The 22,706-nt window shown below is 43.1% G+C and overlaps 1 protein-coding gene and 1 non-coding gene across 9 annotated transcripts in view; both read right to left on the bottom strand.

Annotated features, from left to right (window-relative positions):
* Nucleotides 1-22,706, bottom strand: part of LOC109685508 (phospholipid-transporting ATPase IB) — a 583,492-nt gene that overhangs the window by 483,855 nt on the left and 76,931 nt on the right. For 2 of the 8 annotated variants that reach the window (XR_012436298.1, XM_074043750.1), the window contains exon 1: nt 2,800-3,455. The exons of 4 other annotated variants lie outside the window; for them this stretch is intronic. Coding sequence is in view for 3 of the 4 variants with exons in the window: in XM_074043750.1 (XP_073899851.1) it covers nt 2,800-3,143 (344 nt within the window). In the remaining variant the exon portion in view is untranslated. Of the gene's footprint in view, nt 1-2,799; nt 3,459-22,706 lie in introns of those variants that run through there. 2 more of the 8 variants (XM_074043757.1, XM_074043756.1) reach the window with 2 other exon arrangements.
* On the bottom strand, nt 20,963-21,126 carry LOC141413039 (U1 spliceosomal RNA). Its single transcript, XR_012437877.1, has one exon. It is a non-coding gene; the product is annotated as a U1 spliceosomal RNA (small nuclear RNA).

Here is a 22,706-nt window from a genome sequence, read left to right as displayed (position 1 = left end):
GTCCATCATTTTTCCCTTGCAAGCACGTTACAGAGGAAATAAAATTAAAAAACAAGGTTTAACCCATGTATAGTTCCATGCAATTCTATAGGCTACGTCACCCTAGTGCTAGTGCCCTTCTACCCCTGGTGCTATGTGACCTGGATTCCTCAGGTTTTCTCTCTCTGCTGTGCCGTCCCTTCCCCCTGCTACTTTCTCAGGACTCAGGCCTTTCTGTGCTCTTCTGGTCCTCCTCCCTGCTAGAAAGCGAAGTGTTCTGCAAATCCCAGATTCTGTCTCGCATGCCTTCCAGAACATTAGTCTCATTATTCAATATAACCATCTTCTCTTACAGCTAGAGGAGTTCTGATACAGTACACTACCTCATGGTGCTTTTAAGCATTTAAATCATTACCAAGGGACAATGTCAATGTCCTGCTTGAGGGCTTTCTTTTAAAACTCTGCTTTTGAGGCAAGTTAGCAGGCAGGGACAATAACTCACCAGGGATTCAAAACAAAACTTACAGGCACTGCAGCTTGACCCTGAGCCATCCCTAGAGCAGTAAATCCCCTAAATTGTAAATATCCTGGCTGTGGTAAATATCATTGCAAGATAGCTTCCAGAAGAGGCGCCTTTGGGTCTGCCTCACTTGTTAAAAAAAAAAAAAAAAAGCCTGCCCTCGATTTGACCTCCCAGACAAGTCCTCTTACTCCAGACTTCTTGAATATTGGTCACATCTCATACATACAATTAAAGGCCTAAAAATTAGCATGAGCACATGCACAGAACACCCCTTGTTTCGTGATGAGGCTGCTTTGCTAAGTACACCTGCCAGCCACCCTAGCCTCTAAGCCCAGACTTTTTCCACCTTACAACTTATAACTTGGGCTTAAACAAAGAAATCAGTGCTTCTGTGCCACCCGGCAAGCGCCCACCGCCTGTCTTGCGGTGCTTCTTTCTTTCCTTTTCTTCCAATAAGGTATTGCTAATCAATGCCTCTTTGCCATCAGGCAGGGGCCCACTGCTTTTCCCGCAGTGCTTTTCTTTTTCCTCACTATTTCTTTCCTTTTCTTCCAATAAAGTTTTGTTACTGTTTTGCAATCTGTGTCTGTATCCAGTTCTCTGTTCAGGTGACACAAGGACTCAGTCTTCTGGACTGGTGTCTTCTTAGACTCCACAGCCCAGTAACACTGAGCTACAGTTGTGCACGCACGTTTCTATGGCACTCACTGCTGAGTGCCACCAACAGGCTCACAGTTACTCAGCACTCCAAACTTGTAACTAAGTACTGTATTCAGGCTTCATCCCTGTGGCTTATTTTTATTATACAAGAACATTAATTCTCTTCATCACTTTCTGTATTGCTATCCTTTCTGGCATTGGGGTGTGTTAGAAATAAGACCCCTGAAGACCACCGGGGTCACAACTGAAGACACAGAAACAGAGAACTATCTCAGCAAGGCAAAATGTACTTCTGCAGAAGGGTACACAGGCACACCAGCACAGCATGCACAAAGGGGCAGGCAGTCTGTCCCTCCTTATACTCTGACACGATTGACCCTACTCTTTGTTGGCAATAATGGCGCTGATAGGTTTTGGTTCTTACTGCACCCTTAAGCTTCTGTTTTCCAGGGTCATGGTCCTGCCTCAAGTCTAGCTTGAATCCTCCTTCTGCCCCAACCTCCAATCAGCATGAACCATAAGATCCTAACCAATCAGATCATGCTGAGTCCCACTGAGGGGTATTTAAGCCCCTGCCCTTCCTGCTTCTCTCTCTTGGCGCTCTTGGCTCTCTCCCTCTCCCACCTGGCAATAAAGAATCTCTTGGCCAGATCACTCCTCTCCACGTGGTCACTTTTGGGGCCTGCACTTCCAACACTCTTGACCTGGACTGATCCAGATCAAAAGTTCACAATCTTCTTGATTGTCTGAAATTCTATACTAACTCAGGGGAGGGGTTAAGATACACAGCATGGTGGGAAATTTTTTTTTTTTAAGTTATACAAGTAATATTTAATGAATCATCTGGGTGGGGAAATTTAAGTGGTTTTCCATTTTTTTCATTACAAAAGAAACTTAGTGGTAAGTGTATCTATACTTATATTATTATTTCCTTCTCTAATCTTTAATACATTTGTAGAAATGGAATTATGGGAGAAAAGGATATTTACATTTTTAGGTTTTGATTCTGTTGGAACTTTGTAAAATCAATTTTACTGAAAAACTAAGGTGAAAACTTTTAGGACATGTTTTCATCTTTTAAAAAAAATACACAGACTCAAAATTTGTCAACCTAACCATATTTAAGTGTACAGTTCAGTGGTAATGAGAACATTTACAATGTTATTCTACCACCATCACCATCTCTCCATAGAATTTTGTTTTAAAAAACTGAAACTTTATACCTACTAAAAATAATTCCTGCCATGCACCAGTGGCTCACACCTGTAATCCTAGCTACATAGGAGGCAGAAATCAGGAGGGTGGTAGTTTTGAAGCCAGCCCAGGCAAATAGTTGGCGAGACCCTATCTCAAAAAAACGCAACACAAAAGAGTGCTGGTATGTGACTTAAGTGGTAAAGCGCCTACCTAGCAAGCGTGAGACCCTGTGTTCAAGCCCTAGTACCGGGAAAAAAAAATTCCCAAGTAAGTTGAAAAGTTATGTCCACACAACCTGTAAACTGATATTTCCAGCAGCTTACTTCATAATTTTCAAAACTTGGGGGTGACCAAGAAGAACGATCCATTCAGACAATGGAATATTCAGCAGTAAAAAAAAAAAAAAAGAAATGAGTTGGTGTTCATGCTGGGACACCCACCTGCAATACCACTGCTCAGACTTCCCTTCTGGTCTGAGGTGGGTCTGGACCTCCATGGTACCAATGTGTACCTGCTCGCCTGCTGACATGGAGCAAAAAGCTGAGCAGTTGAGCCAATGGCCAGTTGCATACCAGCCTGTCCTGGACAATGAGAAATCAACAGCCATCTTGGATATGTCTCTATCTTCCAGAATCAGTGGAGTGCATACTTCTTGGAAACTTGGTACACCAGGTACAACATTTTCCTCAGGGAACAGAGATACTGAGAACCTGTTTGGTCTCTGCTGAAGTACCCAGGCAGAATGTGGGTGAAGTGGGGTCACAGCTCCATGTGACCTGAACATGCTATGAACTGCTGCTCTCAGATGACTCTTGCTTCTTCCCAGATTTACTGTCAGGGAGGGTCTCCCTCCCAACCAGGGATGATGACATGCAAGGGCCCCCGATGATGCCCTTGGGAGAGCCTGGTATTCCAGGAGTGGCCATCACCTTCAGTGAGAATCTGAGGCTGTCCTCAGTGGGCCACCATTCTCAGCTTCCAGTGGAATGTTAACGAAGATCCACCCCAGCAATGCCTTCTTCATGTCCCCCAGAGCCAAGGGGACTTAGCAAGAATCTGGAAGGAGAACCCAGAACTACAGACAACACAGGTAATTAAAATGGTGACACACACTTTGACAGTGTTACCTGCTGATGTGAAAAGTTGTGGGCCAGTGTCGAGGGTTCTTGCCTTCACAGGCCAGAGAACTGATCGTGAGGCAGCTGATTGACTCGTGAGACAAGGCTGGTACACAAAGTAGGATTTACTAGAGAGAAAGGAAAAGTGACAGCTAGAGCAGTACAGCTGAGCCCAGAAACTGGTGGCTCACTGCTCAGGTGAAGGCTGGGGGTTTTATGGATGCTTTAACTCTGGTTTAGGGTAACGGTCGTGGATTCATGCACATGGGCTCTCTTCAATGAGCTGGTCTGTTTGCCCCTTATGGGGGGAACAACCTTGAGAGCATTTTGTGTATCAGCCCCATGGCAGATTTATGAGACCCTGTATCTCCTCCTCAGGGTGCAGGAGTGCAGATTTATAACTCCTCTCAGGGTGCAGGGCTTTCAAGGTGCTCCATGGGGGATGAGAGCTTCACTCATCTGTCCTTCTGGTTCCCAGATCCAACAATAGAAAAGACTGCTTTCTCACAGGGCGTGTGGCACTCACTTAAAGAGAAAATACAAAGTATTTAATTGTTTTTCCAACATCTTACTACTTCCAAGAGGAAGTTATTTCTACACAGCAAATGAGGCCTTGTCCTGGACTGGGTGAAAATGGATGCTTTGTTCTTATGGATTGGGATTTTCCAAAATGTCCAAGGATAGCATCAATGCCAAAAACCAAATTCCCACCTCACCACAACTCTGAAAACTAGAAAGCTTCTTTATGAATTCTGTTTCACAGCTTCATTCCTTACCATCATGCTGACCTCCTCTTCAACCTTACTACATCTGATAAGGTTAGTTCCCTTTGTGTTGAGCTCCCAAGAGGGTACCCTGCTTGGATATACAACTGGTACCCAGTTCCACAGAAGGCTCTGATAGTTCGGAGACTACAACAGCAATCAGCTGAGTGTGATGTCAGTCAATGTCAGGACCGCTTTTGGACTCTGGGCAAATCTCTATGGAGGTGGGAACAGCGTATCGGACAGCATCTCAATCTCTTCTACACCTGAGACAGGCTAGCAACAGAGATATTGGGAGTCTGGCTGACTCCATGAGGCATGGCTTTTCCCAGTGATTTCAAGCTAAACTCCTTGTCTCAACTCAATGCTATCCTTCACAGTTGTAAATTTATTTTCAGTTATAAAATCTTAGCAGTTGCAGAGCCTTTTTCAATTGTAAATCCTCTGCAGTTATAAAACAGGAAGCCTTGAGGAAATTGTCCTTGATTACCTCTCAAGTAAAAGCTCTTTGCTTAAAACATGAATATCGATCACACTTCATGCATGTAATAAGATAGATGACAGTTAGCATAGGTGCATGAGCAGGGCGCCCCATGTTGTATGACATGACCTTGTCAATCAAACCTGTCAATCACCCTAGCCCATCCTGCAAAGACTGCCCAGATTTTTTCCACCATTTGCCCTTTTAATTTATAAAGGCCCATTGAAACAAGACTGATGTGTGTGCATTTCTATCCCACCTGGCCAGGACCCATCACTTCTTTCTCTGCAGTAACTTCCCCTCACTTCAATAAACTTTACTACATTTTCCCATCAGGACACAGGTGACTCGGAGTCTTTTGACAGAGCCATTAGAGACCACCCTCTGGTAACACATCTACTATCAGAGACTTTCCCTTAGACAACACACTGTCCTGGACATCCGTCCCCACGTGGATTCAAGATTCATGTTCTTTAAAACAGAGACTGTTGGGGTAAGGGATAACCAGCAGATGGGAGGGAAAAAGGGATGGGTATGAGGCAGAGTATGCTCTAAGTACATAGTATGCACATATGAAAAGGTGATACTGAAATCCATTTTTGAAAAAAACTGCAAGAAAGTTTAAAAAGAGGGGCTGGAGGAGAGGAAAGAGTAATAGAAGGAGTGACTATGACCAAAACATATGATATGCATGTATGGAAACAGCACAATGAAATTTCTCACTGCATAATAAATATTTTAAGATTCATATTCTTCTACATTTGTTTCTGTACTGTAACACACTGGTCTTCCCCGAGACTTCCTTAAATGTGGAAAACACAATTCAGTGATGTTTACCACTCACCTTTGGCCACTGCTGGCCTACATGAGTCATAATACCTGCTCAGGTCAAAATACAGGGGCAAGAGTTAGCACACTGATCAGGAATGGATCCTGTGTGACAGGTGCTCCCCTGCCATGCTGATGTTCTGTTTTATTACCAGACATAAGGCTTCTTGGTCTTACTTCCCTTGGGCAAAGTGTCATTTCTTTGTGGGTACTGATATGAACAACACTTGGCACTACTCCGTACGTGAATTATCTCTGTGTGCAATGCTCAGAATCATGTCACTAACAGACGCAGAGTGGCTAAAAGCAGGAGCTCTGGAACCAGACTACAGCTGGGACACGGCACTTGTTACTTCATCACTCTGTGCCTCAGCTTCCACTTTGGTAAAATGCAATCATAAAGTAATAGAAATGAAGTTTTTCCAATAGCAGCTGGGAACGCAGTAAGTTTTGGGAAAATTTTAGTGCTTATTTTATGTAAGCCGTGGGCCTTTTTTGTTTTTAATGCTGGGACTTGAACCCAGAACTTCACACAGGCTAAGTAAATGCTGTACTACTGAACCTCACCACCAGCTCCCAAATTTTTTAACTTTAATAATTTATTTTCAAAGTTTAATAAAATATTTTTTAAATAGATCATGCATTGAAACATCCTCCTCTGAGCTTAGCCAAGGCACGGTGTTAACAAGGATGGGATCAGCCATCAAGTACATCAGTAGCCCAAAGAGGAAGAGCCTGGGCCCACTGGGAACTGAATCCTGTCACTGCAAACCTGTAATAACCAGAATCAGACACACGTGCGTAGACAATGAACACTTTGTGGGGGTGGGTGTTCACTGAGGCACTTTTACCACTTGAGCCACTCCACCAGCCCTTTTTTGTGATGGGTCTTTTGAGACAGGGTCTTGAGAACAATTTGTGTGGCACTGGCTTCGAATCACGATCCTCCTAATCTCTGCTTCCTGAGTAGCTAGGATTACAGGCGTGAGCCACTGCTACCTGACTACAATGAGTAAATTTAAAGTTAAGTTTTTAAGTTCTACTGATGAAAGTCCACCATCTGAAATTTAGGCAGGCACTGTAATTACACATGTATTACAGTTACACACACTGCTTTAGTACTGACTCTTTTCTCCCAAACCTATATCACGTGACAGGTATAAGCACTGTATGTAAGTCTCATGCTTTTGAGCTTTGTTGTTGCTGTTTGTAGTGCTGGGCATTGAACCCTGAGCCTTGCAAATGCCAGGCACGTGCTTACCACTGAGCTACACTTCCAGCCTCCTCCTGACCTTTAGATCCCACAGAGCATGACACTGGCCTGCAATCAGGGTGTGTACCATATGCCTCAGGTGGCATGGGCGACAGTTATGATGAGCAGTGCTGCAGAATGGAAGCTTTATTTTCTCAATGTCACCTTCAAGAAGTAGGGAAGAGAACAGCAGGAAAAAGCAATGGTCTAAATTACAGAGATTTGCTTAAAATGGCTTAACAGACCCATTAGCTCTCACATTTAAAGTAACAATGCAGACTATTGCAGAATCAAGGACGTGTTCATGATAATTCATATGTAATTCATATACCTTATCTTCCTCTTTAATCTGAAGTTCTCTAAATTAGATATTACAAACTCAACTTTCAAACTTTTCATATCCCTAAATAACCAAGACATTCATGAGGCAGTTATCAGCTTAAAACTAGCCATTCTTTTGAATGGTTAAATCAAAACTAAAAAGTACTTCCTTTACCTAGTTTAATTCAGCTTAACATGAATGTGAGAGTGAAATGTGATGCCTCCAAGCTTACAGAAATACCCACCACCACCCCGTGGGCATCAAATTCCTCACTTTCTCTAGCAAGGAGGTTGAGATCTACTAAGATTAAGTCACCATTTACTTTCTTCAAATTTCCTTAACTAAAAACCATCCCTGTCAAGAGTTAATATTAAAAAAATTCTTCCCTTCAATGCGCATTTTATGCAAGGGTTCAAAATAAGCCATAAGCAAGAGGAAAGTGATCAGGTCACAGGTCACAGGTGACAGAACAGGTAGTCCCCAGGGGACAGGCACTGGGCCTGCATGGCTTGTACACAGCTGCTTTCCTGGCTCAGAAGGCATTCAATCCTTTTTTCCCATCATGTTTTCTCTCGAACAATTTTTGCTGGGTACTAAGGATTGAACCCAGGGCCTTCTAGATACATGCTCTACCACTGAGTCACAACCTGGCCACAACTGTTCATTTTAATCACATGAACTCACTGATTGTAACATTGGCCTCCTACAGTAAAACTGGGTACAATAATCGAACAGTAATTATTTTTTTAAATGTCTGCACTCTCCCTCCACAGGTCAGCAGTTTGCAAAGGTCAAACAAAGCCAGTGTCTCCTGTTAGGGGGAGGGTCTCAGTGTGAATGTGCCTGCACCCTGTGGTGGGAGGGTGGGGGGCGGGGTTGTTAGGGACCTAACCAAGAGCTTGAGCTGTGTGCTCCAATCAGAGTGCACACAGTATGAAACAGTGTTAAGACACAGCTGTGGGAAACAAAAAAGTGACCTCAAGTTCAAAAACAGCGTGGGAAGGCAAGAGGGAGGAGATAGGAAGGCTCCCTCAGCCCATCCCTGCTATCCACCACCTCTCTACCCAGACTCCACACCTGTCCAGTCCTTCTCACCCCTTCCAAAAGCCAACTAAAACCCCCTCCCAACATCTTAAACAGGTCACAGCTGAGCTAGTAGCATTGTATGGCCTTTCCTGAACAAAGACACAGTGGGTAAAATTAGTTAGATGAACCCCATCACCAAGGAAGGAAGGGGGGTTATAATTCAAATATTCTCAACTTCTTATTCTTGTTGTGTTTGCCCCCAAAGTCCTTGTAAACACAACCAAAGATGGGTACACGAGTAACAGGTTTGGGAGACATTATCCAAAGGGAAATCTGAGGAAACACCTAACTCAGACAGTTTAAGAAGGAGAATGGTAGGCTGAGCGTGGTGGTTCACGCCTATAATCCCAATTTAGCAGGAAGCATAGGTAGGAGGATCATGGTCCAAGGTTGACCCAGACAAAAACGTGACTGTATCTGAAAAAAATAACTAAAGCAAAAAGGGCTGGAGATGTGGCTCAAGTGACAGAGCACCTGTCTAGCAAGTGCAAAGCCATACTACGACCAAAAAAAGAGAGAGGAAAAAAAGCTTTATAACCCAAGAATACTAAATGGGAGAAGGGCCTCCAGGGAACTGGAAGAGCCTGGTGAAGCAAAGGAGCCAGCCCAGGAGGTCTATGTGAGCTTGCTGACATCTCGTGGGCAGAAAAAAACATTACAATACCAAACTTGCTCCCAGGGAGATCTGGACAGAAGGCATCCAAAATAACATATAGGAATATGATGTTAATAACAGAAGACTTGAAAACAATTATTAAAATGTTAGAAGATTCCAATCAGTTCTTATGCGTATGTTTCAGCTTTTCAAGCACAGATAAAGTGCTGTGACTCACAGAGCAACAAAGTTCCCGGAAAATCTGGATGCAGACACCCAGGATCCTACCCACTGGGAACAAATCAAAACCACGCTGTGTTCCCTGTGTCTCCTCTGGTCATGTAATCCTCCCTACTGCCTCTGTGTCAAACACGCGTCCATTTCCTTTGCTGCCTCTTTGCTTCCAGCAAACCTAATAAAACATTTATGAATGTTTCAATATTGGCAGCAGGAGTCCTCTGCAGAGGCAGAAAGGTCAAAGCCTCACCCTGCCCCTCCCACTTGCAGATTTTTATCAACTACACACAAAAGGCAATGCAGCAGTGCCAGACTGGACTTTTGATTGCATGTGTTTTCTTTTAATTACCAAAGTATTAAAAACTAAAGTATCTTATTCAATGCAGAAATACTAAATGGGTCCTGTAACTTTAATCCTGGTACTTTGCATGTCACCCACGTTTTTCCGGGGTAAACTGAGACTTTGATCTGACCTGATTCAGCCCATGCCCTGGACACACAGATGGCCTCCCCTCAAGTCTACACACAGAGCCTGACCTAGGAATCTCCACCCGTCAGCCTGCACCAGACATTTTCCACCTGTCCATCTTTCTTCACTGCATTGTCCTCAGAACAACCTTGGGGCTCTTTCTAACAATATATTACTAAAATAAAATCCCTCCCTAACCTACCAGGTCTCTTCATCTCCCTTCACTGCCAATTTCATCCAAGAGGGTAGTTGTGCCCTTCCTCCTCCCCACAACCCTTCACCTTTCACCTGACTGCTCCCTGGCCTGCAGAGTCCCACTGCTTTGTGCCCTAACTGCTGTGGTGAAGGATTTCTGGCACCACTTGTCTCCTCCAAGGGCCATCCTTGACTTCTGGCACCTCTCCTCTCCTGGTTAGTGTACCTTCGGCAGGACAGATGGGCAAAAATGAGGGATGGGAAACAGCAGCCAGGAACCAGAAATAAGCACTGTATTAATAAATAGCTTGATTAAAAACATACATGCCCTATTGTCTTTGCTTTGAATTTCACACTCCCTCAACAGACTGCGACATTTACTAAAAAGAAAAACAAAAGAGAAAAAGAGTTTTCTCCCTCTGTCTTGCCCACTTGCTCAAAACTAATTATTATACCCTGAGAATTGAGCAAGGATATCTTAAAAGAAAAACACCATGGTAGGGAGCTCTTAGGAAAATGACTTCTGGGCAAAAAAAGTGTCTACAAAGAAAACTACTTATCGTAAGGATGGACACCTGTCCTAAAGAGAGCATCTGGCAGGACCCAGCCTTTGTTTAACGGGATGTTCAAACATCTGTGTCATGGTTACTCAAATTCAATGAGCAGGCCAACAACCTTGAAATCTTGAAACCCAATTGATAAGACAGCATAACAGCAAAAGGAGCTAATTCAGATCAGATGCTGATGGCTCACGCTTGTATCCTACCTACAGGAGGGTCGTGGTTTGAAGCCATCCCAGGCCAGGCCGGGCAAATAGTTCTTGAGACCCTATCTTGAAAATACCCAAGATAAAAAAGGGCTGGTGGCATGGCTCAAGGTGTAGGCCCTGAGTTCAAAGGAGCTAATTATATCAGGAGCTGTCAGAACAAAGGGGCGCACTTAATTTCCCTAAGGTAAATTAAGCCAAACCTCAACCTGCTTTTTCACCATAAATATCCTGACGTTAGAGCAGTAGTTACACCTGTACCCAGGTCTGGCTTATGTTTCCATCTATCCTTTGCTTTGCTTTACTAATAAACTTTCGTGGGCTCTACCTCGATGTGTCCTAAAATTCTTTTTTGTGAGCACATCACAAACTCAGTACCCAAGGGTCAGATGAGAGCTTCCTCCCTTTTGGAGACCTCCTCCTTGGAGCATTCTGGTAACAATCTTTTGTATAACCTTTAAACAGGGATCATCCCTGAGGCTCGGCCCTGGTCCCATGTACTGATTGAAAGGTCACAGTGTGCTCATGCAGTGATCATCAAATCCACCCCCACCCTTGCCTGCTACCATAAAGTTCTGTGTGGAGCCACAGGCAATGGTGTGACACCTAATGACAGGGATATAGGCTGAGAAAGGTATCCTTAGGCAATTTGGTCACTGTATGAACATCAAGTACACTTACACAACCTAGATGACATAACCTACTGCAGCCTTGTCTATAGGGTACGTATGTATGGTACAGCCTGGTGCACTGGAGCCACGATCATCAGAACAACAGGACAAGAGAAAACAATGCAATCAAGACTCCGTGAACACGAGATGCCAGAGGCTGCTGCTAGCGTGGCAAGGCACTCTGTCTACAGTGAACATTTTTATAAGTAGGAGTACACTGTAAAATAACAATAAGAAGTTTAGTACAGAAAATACAGAAGTCAGTCACATAGTCGTTTATCAGATCAAATATTAAAAAACTTAAGTATATTACTCAGCACATCAATAGTACCTGGGTCCCCTAGCATGCATTAAACCACCTGCACTTGCTGGTGTCATCCTGGTGTCCTGTGCCACAAGCCTCACGCAGCTCTCTCCTGAGCACAGCAGAGTGTAACTGCATCACTACACTTTAACAGGACTGGCGGTACAGGTACAGTAGGTTTACATCAGCATCACCACACATGATGTGTGCTTTGTGCTATGTTATTAGGATCGCTGCAGTCACTGGATGATAGGAATTTTTCACCTTCGTTACCATTTTCTGGGTACCGTCATAAGCAATCTATCACTGACTGTCATGTCACTTGTGGTGCCTGACTATTGTAAGCTCTCTGGATACACCCACCTAACTGTCCCACAGACTCCACCAATCAACACGACCAGAACTGGTGTCTCACCTCCTGCTTCCCCATTTCCACAGTCATCCAAAATGACTTTGATCGATGAAGACAAAATGTTGAGAAAGAGGCATAAAACAAAAGAACACACATCACAGAGTTTTGATGACAAAAAAGACCAAGTGCCCCGTGGAGTAGAAAAGCTGCTCTGTGTGGATTGTATTTAACTCCAAAACCCGAAAAGCAAATTTTGAGTAAAGTCATATAATACAAACATAGAAAGAAAACAAAGGCTAAAACAGTAACATCAAAGTCAAGATTTAGGCCAAAATAGTGAACAAGCCTAAGGTGAATAAAAACCGCAGCTATATTACTACTGCTATGGTAAGTCTTATTTTACATAAAATTAAATTTTACATACAATGTCAATTTTGTAAACACGTAAGGCAAAAATCACAAACAAGCCAGCCACGGAAGCGCACGCCTGTAATTCCAGCACTCAGAAAGTTTGAGGCAGGAAGAAAGAGGGTTCAAGACTGTCTGAGCTACACAGTGAGACCCTGTCTTAAAACAAACAAACAAAACTAATAGCAAATTACAAAAAAAAAAACAAAAACTGTAACAAGACTTAACTGGATAAACTAAAAGTGCAGATTTAAAAATGTAATTTAAAAGTCTAAACAAGTGACCGTCAGAATCTACAAAGAAAACATCTTCATTCCAAGTACAAAGGGAAGCCTGAACAAGTCCCTCACTCCTAGCTGTAGGCACTCCAGTAATGAGGAATAGACAGTCATATCACAAACCACCTCCCAGTTATGCCAAGGGGAAGAGAGACCCCAGGCCAACCATGATGGGTTCCACTCAGACCAGCAGACAGATGAGAATCCGTTCACACTGGCAGACCAGGGCCTAGGCTCCACCCAAGCACAGCGCCCGCCCCAGAACTGTGAGAGACTTTGAGAAGTCTCATGTGTACCCTTGAAAGAGTAAGTGGTACCTCTGCGGGAAGCTACCCACACAGGAGAAAGGAGAAACTGGCAGTGGTCAGAACCCAGCCAGCACCCACACTGTAGCTGCACTGTGGTGCTGGCTGCAGGGGGTGACATACATGTTACTTTAACATCCAGCTCCCACCTCTATGTGGCACAATTTACTTCAGTGAAATATAAAATAAAAACATATACAATTGAGCAGAAAAGAAAGAGAACAAAAGTTACCTTCATTAGCACTAGGGATGTAGGCTCAGCACTTGCAAACCCCCAGGTTCAGTTCCCTGCACTGCTAAAGACAAACCAAAGATAATTCTGCCAGGAAATAATAGAAAGTAATATAGTACAAAAAATGTTAGCAATAAAATTACAGTAAAAATTTATCCTTGGAAAAAAGCACAAGTATTTATACAATGGCTTTACAGCTACATACCAGTTTAAAGTTTGGTCCTTTGGTTTCAGGCTGATAGGATATTTATGTCAATAAATGTGAAGCAACTATCGAAATTTAGCAAAACCAGCACAACTACTAAATCAGAGCGCTGATGTTGCATTTCATTTTGATTTGATCTCCAATTTTAGAAAAGTGAGTTATCAACAAATTTCAGAATGGTATTAAATCTAAAAATAAGTGCACAGAATCTAAATTTATGTGCACTAAAATTTGCAATTATCAAACAAAAATATTGTACCTCCCAGTTCATATTGCTCAGTGTTTTAAATTTTACACAGAGAAACCTCTGAATGGCCTCATAAAATGACAGAATTGGGGCTGGCGGGTGTAGCTCAGTGGCAGGGCATGATGCACTGGGTTCAAACTCCTGGAGAAGAGAAGTATAATGACAGAATTTAAGTAACTAGAGTTCTGTTTTCTTGGTGCTTGTAAACGCTTCACAGTTGTTATTCATCTGTTATCTGCTGTTAAATTTGGGAATACATAGCATCACAGGGCTTGTGGAGACACAGCACTTGATGCAAAGTGGATTCCAGACCCACCCCACCTCTGGGAACTCTGCTCTCAGCATGCACACATGCAGGTCTGCCGTGGGGCCCAGAGTCCAGGAGCGCTCCTCCTCAATTGAAAGAAACTCAGCTGTGCTAACATGGAGCAAATGTGTGCAGGCGGCTCATATGTCTACATTATATAATCTGTAATACTAAATAGTAATATGACAATTGAGTCTCACTGAAGGCCTTTCGGGAGGAATATCTCATCGCTGAGGCTCCACAGAACTGCTGGTACACAGGATAAATAAAAAGCAAATGCTCTTTTAGTAGGCATTATTGTTTACACCCTCTTCTCACCTACACCTCAGGCAGGTCACACACACCCTGCACCCCTCACTGCCCTTGGTACTCCACAGGCTGAGCCACATGGCCCAGGCAGAATGTGCTGGAAGGCTGAGAACATGGGTCAAAGAGCAAAGAGGGATTCGAGGAGCTTCTGCAAGATGGATAATCTAACAGGTGTGTTTTGTATGTCATGTTCCTCACTCAACCTGCCCAAAAAGCTAAAGCAACAATGTGAGGGGAACAAATTCAGAAGTGACTTGCCTTAGGTAAGGGAAATAGGGAGGCATCCTTAAAAGCAAACATCTAAGGAGAGTGGAGAAGTAAAACAACAGGCCTCTCTCCCAGATAATAAAATACAGCTGCCTTTATCCTAGATAAGGGAGACAGGGAGGCATCTTTGAAAACAAACATGTAAGCAGATGAGAAGCGGGCTCCTCAGAAAGTGAAACAGCAAACCTCTCACCAAGATAGCAAAGGGAGCTTTTAAGTCCTGCCTGTCCAAAGGGCAGGACGAGCTGACCAGACCCTCCTGGAATGTCCAGTTCCATAAGGATGGGGTGACCAGGTGGTCAGGTTCAGCAGGAAGTCAACTAGATGACATCCAATCACAAACAGAGTTTCAAGGTAAAAGAGGTGGACCAAAGTCAGGCAGAGCCCTAAGTCACTCCTAAACTTCAGTCATTTCATGGCTTAGCTTTCCCAAGCCCCTCCCACACTGGGAGCTTTTCCAATAAACTTTGTGCTTGCTTTTTTATTTTTTTTTTTTATTCATATGTGCATACAATGTTTGGGTCATTTCTCCCCCCTCCCCCCACCCCCTCCCTTACCCCTGTGCTTGCTTTACTTGTAACTCCTGGTCCAGCATCTGCAATCATTGACCTCCCCCAAAACAAACTTGGAATCCAGAAACCTGTATCAGCCAGTGGCTCACACCTGTAATCCTAGTTACTCAGGAGGCAGAAATCAGGAGGAGGCAGAGATCAGGAGGATCGAAGTTTGAAGCCAGCCCAGGCAAATAGTTTGCAAGACCCTATCTCAAAAAAACTCTTCACAATTGGAGAACATCATTCTGAGTGAGGTTAGCCTGGCCCAAAAGACCAAAAATCCTATGTTCTCCCTCATATGTGGACATTAGATCAAGGGCAAACACAACAATGGGACTGGACTTTGAGCACATGATAAAAGCGAGAGCACACAAGGGAGGGGTGAGGATAGGTAAGACACCTAAAAAACTAGCTAGCATTTGTTGCCCTTAATGCAGAGAAACTAAAGCAGATACCTTAAAAGCAACTGAGGCCAACAGGAAAAGGGGACCAGGAACTAGAGAAAAGGTTAGATCAAAAAGAATTAACCTAGAAGGTAACACACACGCACAGGAAATCAATGTGAGTCAATGCCCTATATAGCTATCCTTATCTCAACCAGCAAAAACCCTTGTTCCTTCCTATTATTGCTTATATTCTCTCTTTAACAAAATTAGAAATAAGGGCAAAATAGGTTCTGCTGGGTATCGAGGGTGTGGGGGGGAGAGGGAGAGGGCGGAGTGGGTGGTAAGGGAGGGGGTGGGGGCAGGGGGGAGAAATGACCCAAGCCTTGTATGCACATATGAATAATAAAATTAAAAAAAAAACAAAAACTCTTCACAAAAAAGGTCTGGCGCAGTGGCTGAAGGTGCAGGCCCTGAGTTCAAGCCCCAGTACCACAAAAAAAAAAAATAATAATAATAATAAAAAAAAAAAGCCAGCATCAATGAGAAGGTCAGAAGCATGGAAGTCCAGTGAGACCTTGCTCTCCACCACTGTGTCCCCAACATCAATCACTGGTGTACACTGGCATATACTAAAAATAAGTTTGTTGAATGAATAAATTTTAAGCCTCAACTCATATAAATGGCTTAAGGATGCCAACTCTTGCATTAAATCCCCAATGAAGCTGCCAGCATCTGAGGGCCCACATCGGTCTGCTAAGCCTGAAGAATTGGCATTAAAAGCACTTGACTAGGCGGCCCTCTTTCAATAGCTTGTATATGAAAGCCTAACATCGAACCACACAACACATCAATTTATGAGGCTTAGGTAAGTGCGCATCGCCATGGGGGTTCTACTTTATCAATAAGCAATTAAGTGTGAAGGAAAGCTTTGGAACAACGTGTTAAGCCAATCCCTATGTTCTGCACCATTCTGACCTTTGCCTGGAGAGCAATCCTTCAGCAAACTGTCTGCTTTTCTGGTTGGGCAGTAACTGCACCCCATGCTGGGGAGGATGGAAAGAGAAGCAGACTTTGTCATCAAGGGTGACACAGCAGAGCAAGAGAGTCAGAGACACAAAAACAAACACGGTGCAATAATCTAAGTTTCACAGCCTTTGAAAAGTCTGAGAAACCCTGTAGCAAAGGGGGCACCTATGCTTGCAAATGGTGGGAGTGTGGGACAAAGAAGAAAATGCAACCTGAGCCTTGAAAGAGCTCACAAGGAGGAAACATTTCAGAGGGAAGAAGCAAACACTCCAGGGAACAGCACATGATCAAAGGCTGCAGCTGGAACACAGGAAGACAACTTGGGAAGATGGAGCAGCAAACAGGCAATAGAATGAGAGTGGCCTTGTATATCTCATGGGACATAGAATGGCAGTCAACAAAGGTCCTGAATGGGGAGAATCCCAGCACCTTAGCTGTCTTGGAATGATAACCACCAGCAACAGAGAAGGGGGAAGGGAAGTGCCAGGGAGGCAGGAGTCCCATGAGAAATGGGGGCTTTAGAGACTGAACCAGTGCTGGGGCAGAAAAAGTACAATCTGCTTGACCAAAAGCACATCTAGCTGAAAGCCGTGTTCCCAAATCCGTGACACTTCTTCCTCAGCACTTACATCCCCATCCTGGTCCTTTGGATCCCAAGAAGAGATGGGAATGGCAAAATAGAAGTGGGGTCATCCAAATTTCCTTTAAACTGTGGTACTCAATAATAAGAAGAAAAGCAAAGGCCAGAGACACCATTTAAAAATGACCATGTGATCAAGTACCGAAAGTCTTTATAACAGTGGAGTATTGCTACCTCAAAGAGTAGTCAGACTTATGTGTGAAGGACCTGGAATAGTCAAATACACAGACAGAAAGCAGATGGGGCTGGGGGGAAAGGGAGATGCTGCTTAATGGGTTGGGTACAGTTCTGCAGTTTTGTAAGATGAAAAGATTTCTGAGACTGGTTGTACAAGTGTGACTTCATTTGCCATTACTGAACCATAGACTTAAAAATGGTGAAGATGGTAAATTTTACATTCTATGTACTGTATCACAAACACAAGGAGCAATAAGCCTACCTAACCTGAAGGGAAATACGTTTTCTGTGGTACATGGCTATGTTCTAGACCTCTGCATATTGGTAATCTCATTTAGCTTCATTACAAGCCTTAAGGAAGTAGGCCTCCCATTCAACAAACAAGGCAATTCAGGCTCAGAAAGACCATGGAATTGACAACACTAGTAGAACCAAGACTTGCCTTGTGTTTTACCCCCCTCCTTTATTCATTCATTCATTCATTCTGTTTTGCAGTGTGGGGGATGGAACCCAGGGCCTCCCATGCGCTAGGCCAACGTTCTACACCTGAGCTATACCCCCACCATACTTTTACTGTATCCAATTACCCTCTCAACAAAAGACAGTTTTCCCTGCAAGTTTTTGCATTACATACTAAATAATTAAAGGTTTTCCATAATAACCTTGGGCAAATACTAGAAATAATCTTCAAAATCAGGTTATGGCCAAAAGAAAATATTTCTAATTTGTTCCTTGAATATACTCATTACCTCCTTTTTTCTTTTTCTTTTCCATTTTTTTTTTAATACTGGAGGTCAAACCCCAGGTCTCACATTACCACGTGAGCTACACTCCCAGTCCTTTTGTTTTTATTTTTTGTTTTTTTGAAAAAGGGTCTCAAAGTTTGCCTGGGCTGAACTCCCCTCCCAAGTAGCTGTATGAGATATAAATCAGCACACCCAGCTAATACCTCTTAATCTCTACTAATACAAGGCACAATTTTTTTAACCTCAGGTGATATGTACCAAGAAGGTGGGACAGTTATTCTCAAACATATAATCTAAAATGCAAACAACAGCCACAGCAAAATCTATAAAGTGCTCAAGCAGACGGCCCTGCTTCAAGTATTTTACACATATTAACTCAATCTTCAAAATGATCCTATTGAGGCAGGCTAGAAGTAGGAAAAATGTAGGGCTCATATAGGTTCCCTGGTTTTTTTTGGTGGTACTGGGGTTTGAACTCAGCATCTCACACTTGCTAGGCAGGCCCTCTTACCACTTGAGCTATTCTACCAGCTACAGATTGCCTGGGGATGGACAGACCACCCTCACCTGGCTGGGAACACCCATGCCCCTTCCCACTCATTCATTATTGGGTGGGAACCTCCTGGGCCTGCCCTACCATGGGGTGGTGTAGGTTTTAAAGGCACCTGGAAAAGAAAAGCACACTCTCTCTAGCAGCTAACTCCATCTGCACCCACCATGCCCTCTTCTTCCCTTTCCTCACCTGGCAGAACAGGTGACTCCCCTGTCAATAAAGCTATCCTACCTCACCCTATCCACGTGGTCTGCTTGGATTTTTCCATTTGGAGCACAAAAACCAGGATCTTCTGATCACAGACGTCACCAGCACTGTTAACACTATGAAATATGCACCATAGGACAGAAGTAACAACAAAGAAGGACCACCTGCCACAAAGTCACTGGAAGTGCTAGTTTCAAAAGTCAACCAGTCTCCCTCCCTCCCCCACAAAAAAATGCATGTAGATTTTTTTTATGTAATGTAAGGTTAAAAGTAAAATACCTTATCATGGGTCCCCAACCAGGCTAGGTTCATGTGCATGCAACAGGAAATGAGAGGTGCACTGCAGCCTGCAAGGCAAACACGCCAAGACAGAGGAGTGAAAGGGAACACAAACATCCACACTGACAGCGCTCTGCACAGGTCTGCAAAGTTGCACTCAGTCATTTTATGCGGAACACAAACCCTGGCAAAAATGTTTTACAGACAAAACAATTCACTTTTTAGTCTTACAAAGCAGAGACTACATCTTAAAAGTTACTTCATAGCTCTATCACCTTCGGGGAGTAAACACTTACTCCATGGGTATATGTAGATCCGTATTTATGCAGTTACTCTGTGGATGTTATGCTATCCTAATTTTAAAATACTCAATGTGTTTCCAAAAGCCAATAGTAAACAAGTTTCTTAAGAAGTCCAGATATTCTCACTGTACCCACTTTTCCTAATGAGAGTATCCAATAGCATAGTAGTTCAAAAAATAAATGATGCTTAATGAATGTAGCTTCATTTGATATTAAGAAAGTAAATTTGGCTGTGAAGAATGTTAAATTAATATTCTCAAACTACATAAAAAGTATGGTGATCCAAGACAGTCAACTTTCTTATAAAGCAATCCACTATCCAAAATCCTTAAATATCACAGGTTGAAGTCTATAAAATACTTATTTTACCCTGCAGAAAACACCATCACTATATTGAAAATAGCTTCTTATCTAGGTAGGTATATGACATATGATCACAAAAAAATTTTGGAACACTTCATTGCACCCATGAACCATCTAAAGAAAATACTAGTAAATGCACCATGAAACTAGAAATATGTGTTCCTTTGAAGGTAAAAGAGAAGCAAATGAATTATTGTAGTAGGTGAGGAAAATTTCCAGTTTTATCAGCATTTCCTACATACTAACATGTTGTTCAGTCCTCATTTAAATTTTTGTTGAGTACAGGAACAATGTAAATTTAAGTACTCATCAATTAACTTAATGAAATAAGAAACCAACTATTGCCCAAGAATGGGACAGAAGATGTAACATAAGAGGAATCCAAATCTGCTTTCTGGAACAACACTAAAGTCATCTCTATAAATGGCATGTTCTTTCTCTCTGTGTCTCTCTGTCTCTCTGTCTCTCTCTCTCTCTCTCTCTCTCTCTCTCTCTCTCTGTCACACACACACACACACACACACACACACACACCATCTTGTACTTAAAACTACTTCTCCCACAGGCTAGGGTGTAGCTCAGTGGCATAGCATTTACCCCACATAGTAAGACCCTTGGCTTGATCCGTAGAGCACCATCAAAAATGCAATCCCTCAAAAATGCAAGCACCATCAAAAAAGCATACAATATCCATGCTTATACAGTGAAGAAAAGTTTATTGAAATAGATGTGGGATAAAGCTGTGTGACAGCTGGCAGGCAAAACACCGATACCAAGAAAAGTTAGTATTTCTGCCTCCCCTTGGCGTCCTCATTCTATGAAATAACTTAATTTGCTCTGGTACACTGACAAGAGAATGACTAATGAACTCTTAATTTGCAAAGGTAACATAAAAAATTAATATGAGGCAGTTCTAAAGAGACAGAGTAATGGGGAAGTAATTATGACACTCCTCAGCAAATAGCCTGTTTTAAAATAAAAAGTCTGTTCTTAAATTGTAGGAGCTTGGGAACACATTTCATATACTAGAGAGTAATTCTTTCAAAACCTCTACCTTTCTCTGAATAAAAATAACATTCTTATTCAAAAATTTAAAGAATATTCCTTTAGATAATTTAATTTCCAATTCAGTATTCAAATTAAATATTATCCACAGTTCCTAGGTCCTTAGGAATATTCAAAGCAGCGTCCAAGTTGCCAAAAACCTGATGGTCTAAAGAAGGAAGGGAAGAAAAACGCAGAAGAGAGGAAGATGGGCCTGATGGCAAATACCTGTAAATCCAGCTACTTGGGAGCTGAGGCAGAAGGATCCCAAGTTAGAGGCCACCCTGAGCAACTTAGTAAACCTGACTCAAAACAAATTTTTTTTTTATAGGGGAGAGCGCGAACGCAGTCCCCCACTACCACAAATTATGCAGTCGAGTTTCCCACATTTGGGGAAATCGCAGGGGTCAGCACATCTGGAGTGCAATGGATAAGCCTCGTCCTGGGAAAACCACCTTCATGATCATGGTATCTCCCCCGCCAGGTAAGTATCAAAACAAATTTTAAAAGGGCTGGGGAGGTGGTAGAACAGTGGTAGAGCACCTGTCTAGCCTATGCAAGGTCCTGGGTTCACTCCCTGGTACCCAGGACAGAGAGAGAGAGATAATGAGACTTGATACTCACAATTCAATAAAATTCTATTTATCCATTTGGGTTGAGTATAAGGTTTTAACCATTCTATGATAAAGAATCTTAGTTTGTGTTTGGTTGCGGAGGTGTCAGTGAGGAATCAACTTCTTGATTTAACAATAATGAACACACACACACACACACACACACACACACACACGACCCTAATACCCAAAGACTATCATGCTACTCTTCAGTATGCATATTATTCTCTAAGCAACCTGGGTACCTTGCACAGAGTAATAATAACTCAAATCCACTTTGTGTTTCCCCAGCTTATCAACTGATTATTTGGGTTGTCAAAGAATTAGACGAATAGCATGAATGGCAACAACAAAAAAAGAGCAAAAACTAGTGTAATAAGCAGCCAGCCTCCACACCCTTACACAGGTACTGCACCTTTGGCTATTGAGCTATGAGGTAGGACATTATTCTACTTGCTGTATCTTTTGGGTGGGGGTGACACTGGGGTTTGAACTCAGGGCCTCACGCTTGCTAGGGAGGCACTCACAGCTTGAGCCACTCATTTTTGTAATGGTATTTTTCAAGATACGGTTTCGAGAACTATTGCCTGGGCTGGCTTCGAACTGAGCTCCTCCTGATCTCTGCCTCCTGAGTAGCTAGGATTACAGGTGTGAGTCACCAGCTCCCAGCTCCAGTAGGGGTGGGGAGAAGTTGGCTTGTCTCTCCAACAGAACTGGTACCATCCCCACCTTGCTGAGGAAGGACATAAAACACTATGCTCCCTCATGGGATCCCTCATGGAATATGCTCATGGCGGCCACCCTATACACTGCTATACATCCTTCAGGTGGCCTAATCCTGAAGTAAAAGGGGGTTTTCTCCTATTCTGAGATCAGTCACCCTGCCCCAAATCCATTGTTCAAAATAGTTCCAAATAAAACAACTCAGGAACAAGAGAAACAGTGTCAATACCTTCTCCATCACTGAAACTGGAACCCTGGGAACCATCTGTGTCAATTCCTCTATCCACTCACGACCCCACAGCCCCAGAGACCCTTTCTTCTCTCCAAAGCCACAGCCTCACAGGTCATTAAAAGCACCACCTAATGTGCTTTTAATGCACAGCACCTGGCTTCACATACCCGCCACAAAGCAGCTCAAGCCCAAGGATAACCTTGTCACTTGCCCCTAAGAGACACATCCTGGCCTGTCCCAGCAGATCACTTGTCATCCCTCCTTCCTCTTCCACATCGTTTCTGGAAAGGCACACACTGACAGCCTCCTTGCTCTGCACTTACACACAAGCTGTTCCCGTGGCTCTCTCCACACAAACCCCACCTAAGCTATCAATCCTGAAACCAGAGTTTTGGACCCAAGGCCCAAAATCCTGAGATTCCGTATGCCAGGTCTGGCCACCCACCCCTAAATACCAAATAAAGAGGCATGGTGAAGACAGAGAAAGGAGATTCATTACACAG

The sequence above is a fragment of the Castor canadensis genome, chromosome 10, assembly GCF_047511655.1.
Source record: "Castor canadensis chromosome 10, mCasCan1.hap1v2, whole genome shotgun sequence".
Classification (NCBI taxonomy): Eukaryota; Metazoa; Chordata; class Mammalia; order Rodentia; family Castoridae; genus Castor; species Castor canadensis.
Note: the sequence above shows the minus strand (reverse complement) of the source record. Positions and strands in the feature narration are given on the sequence as shown.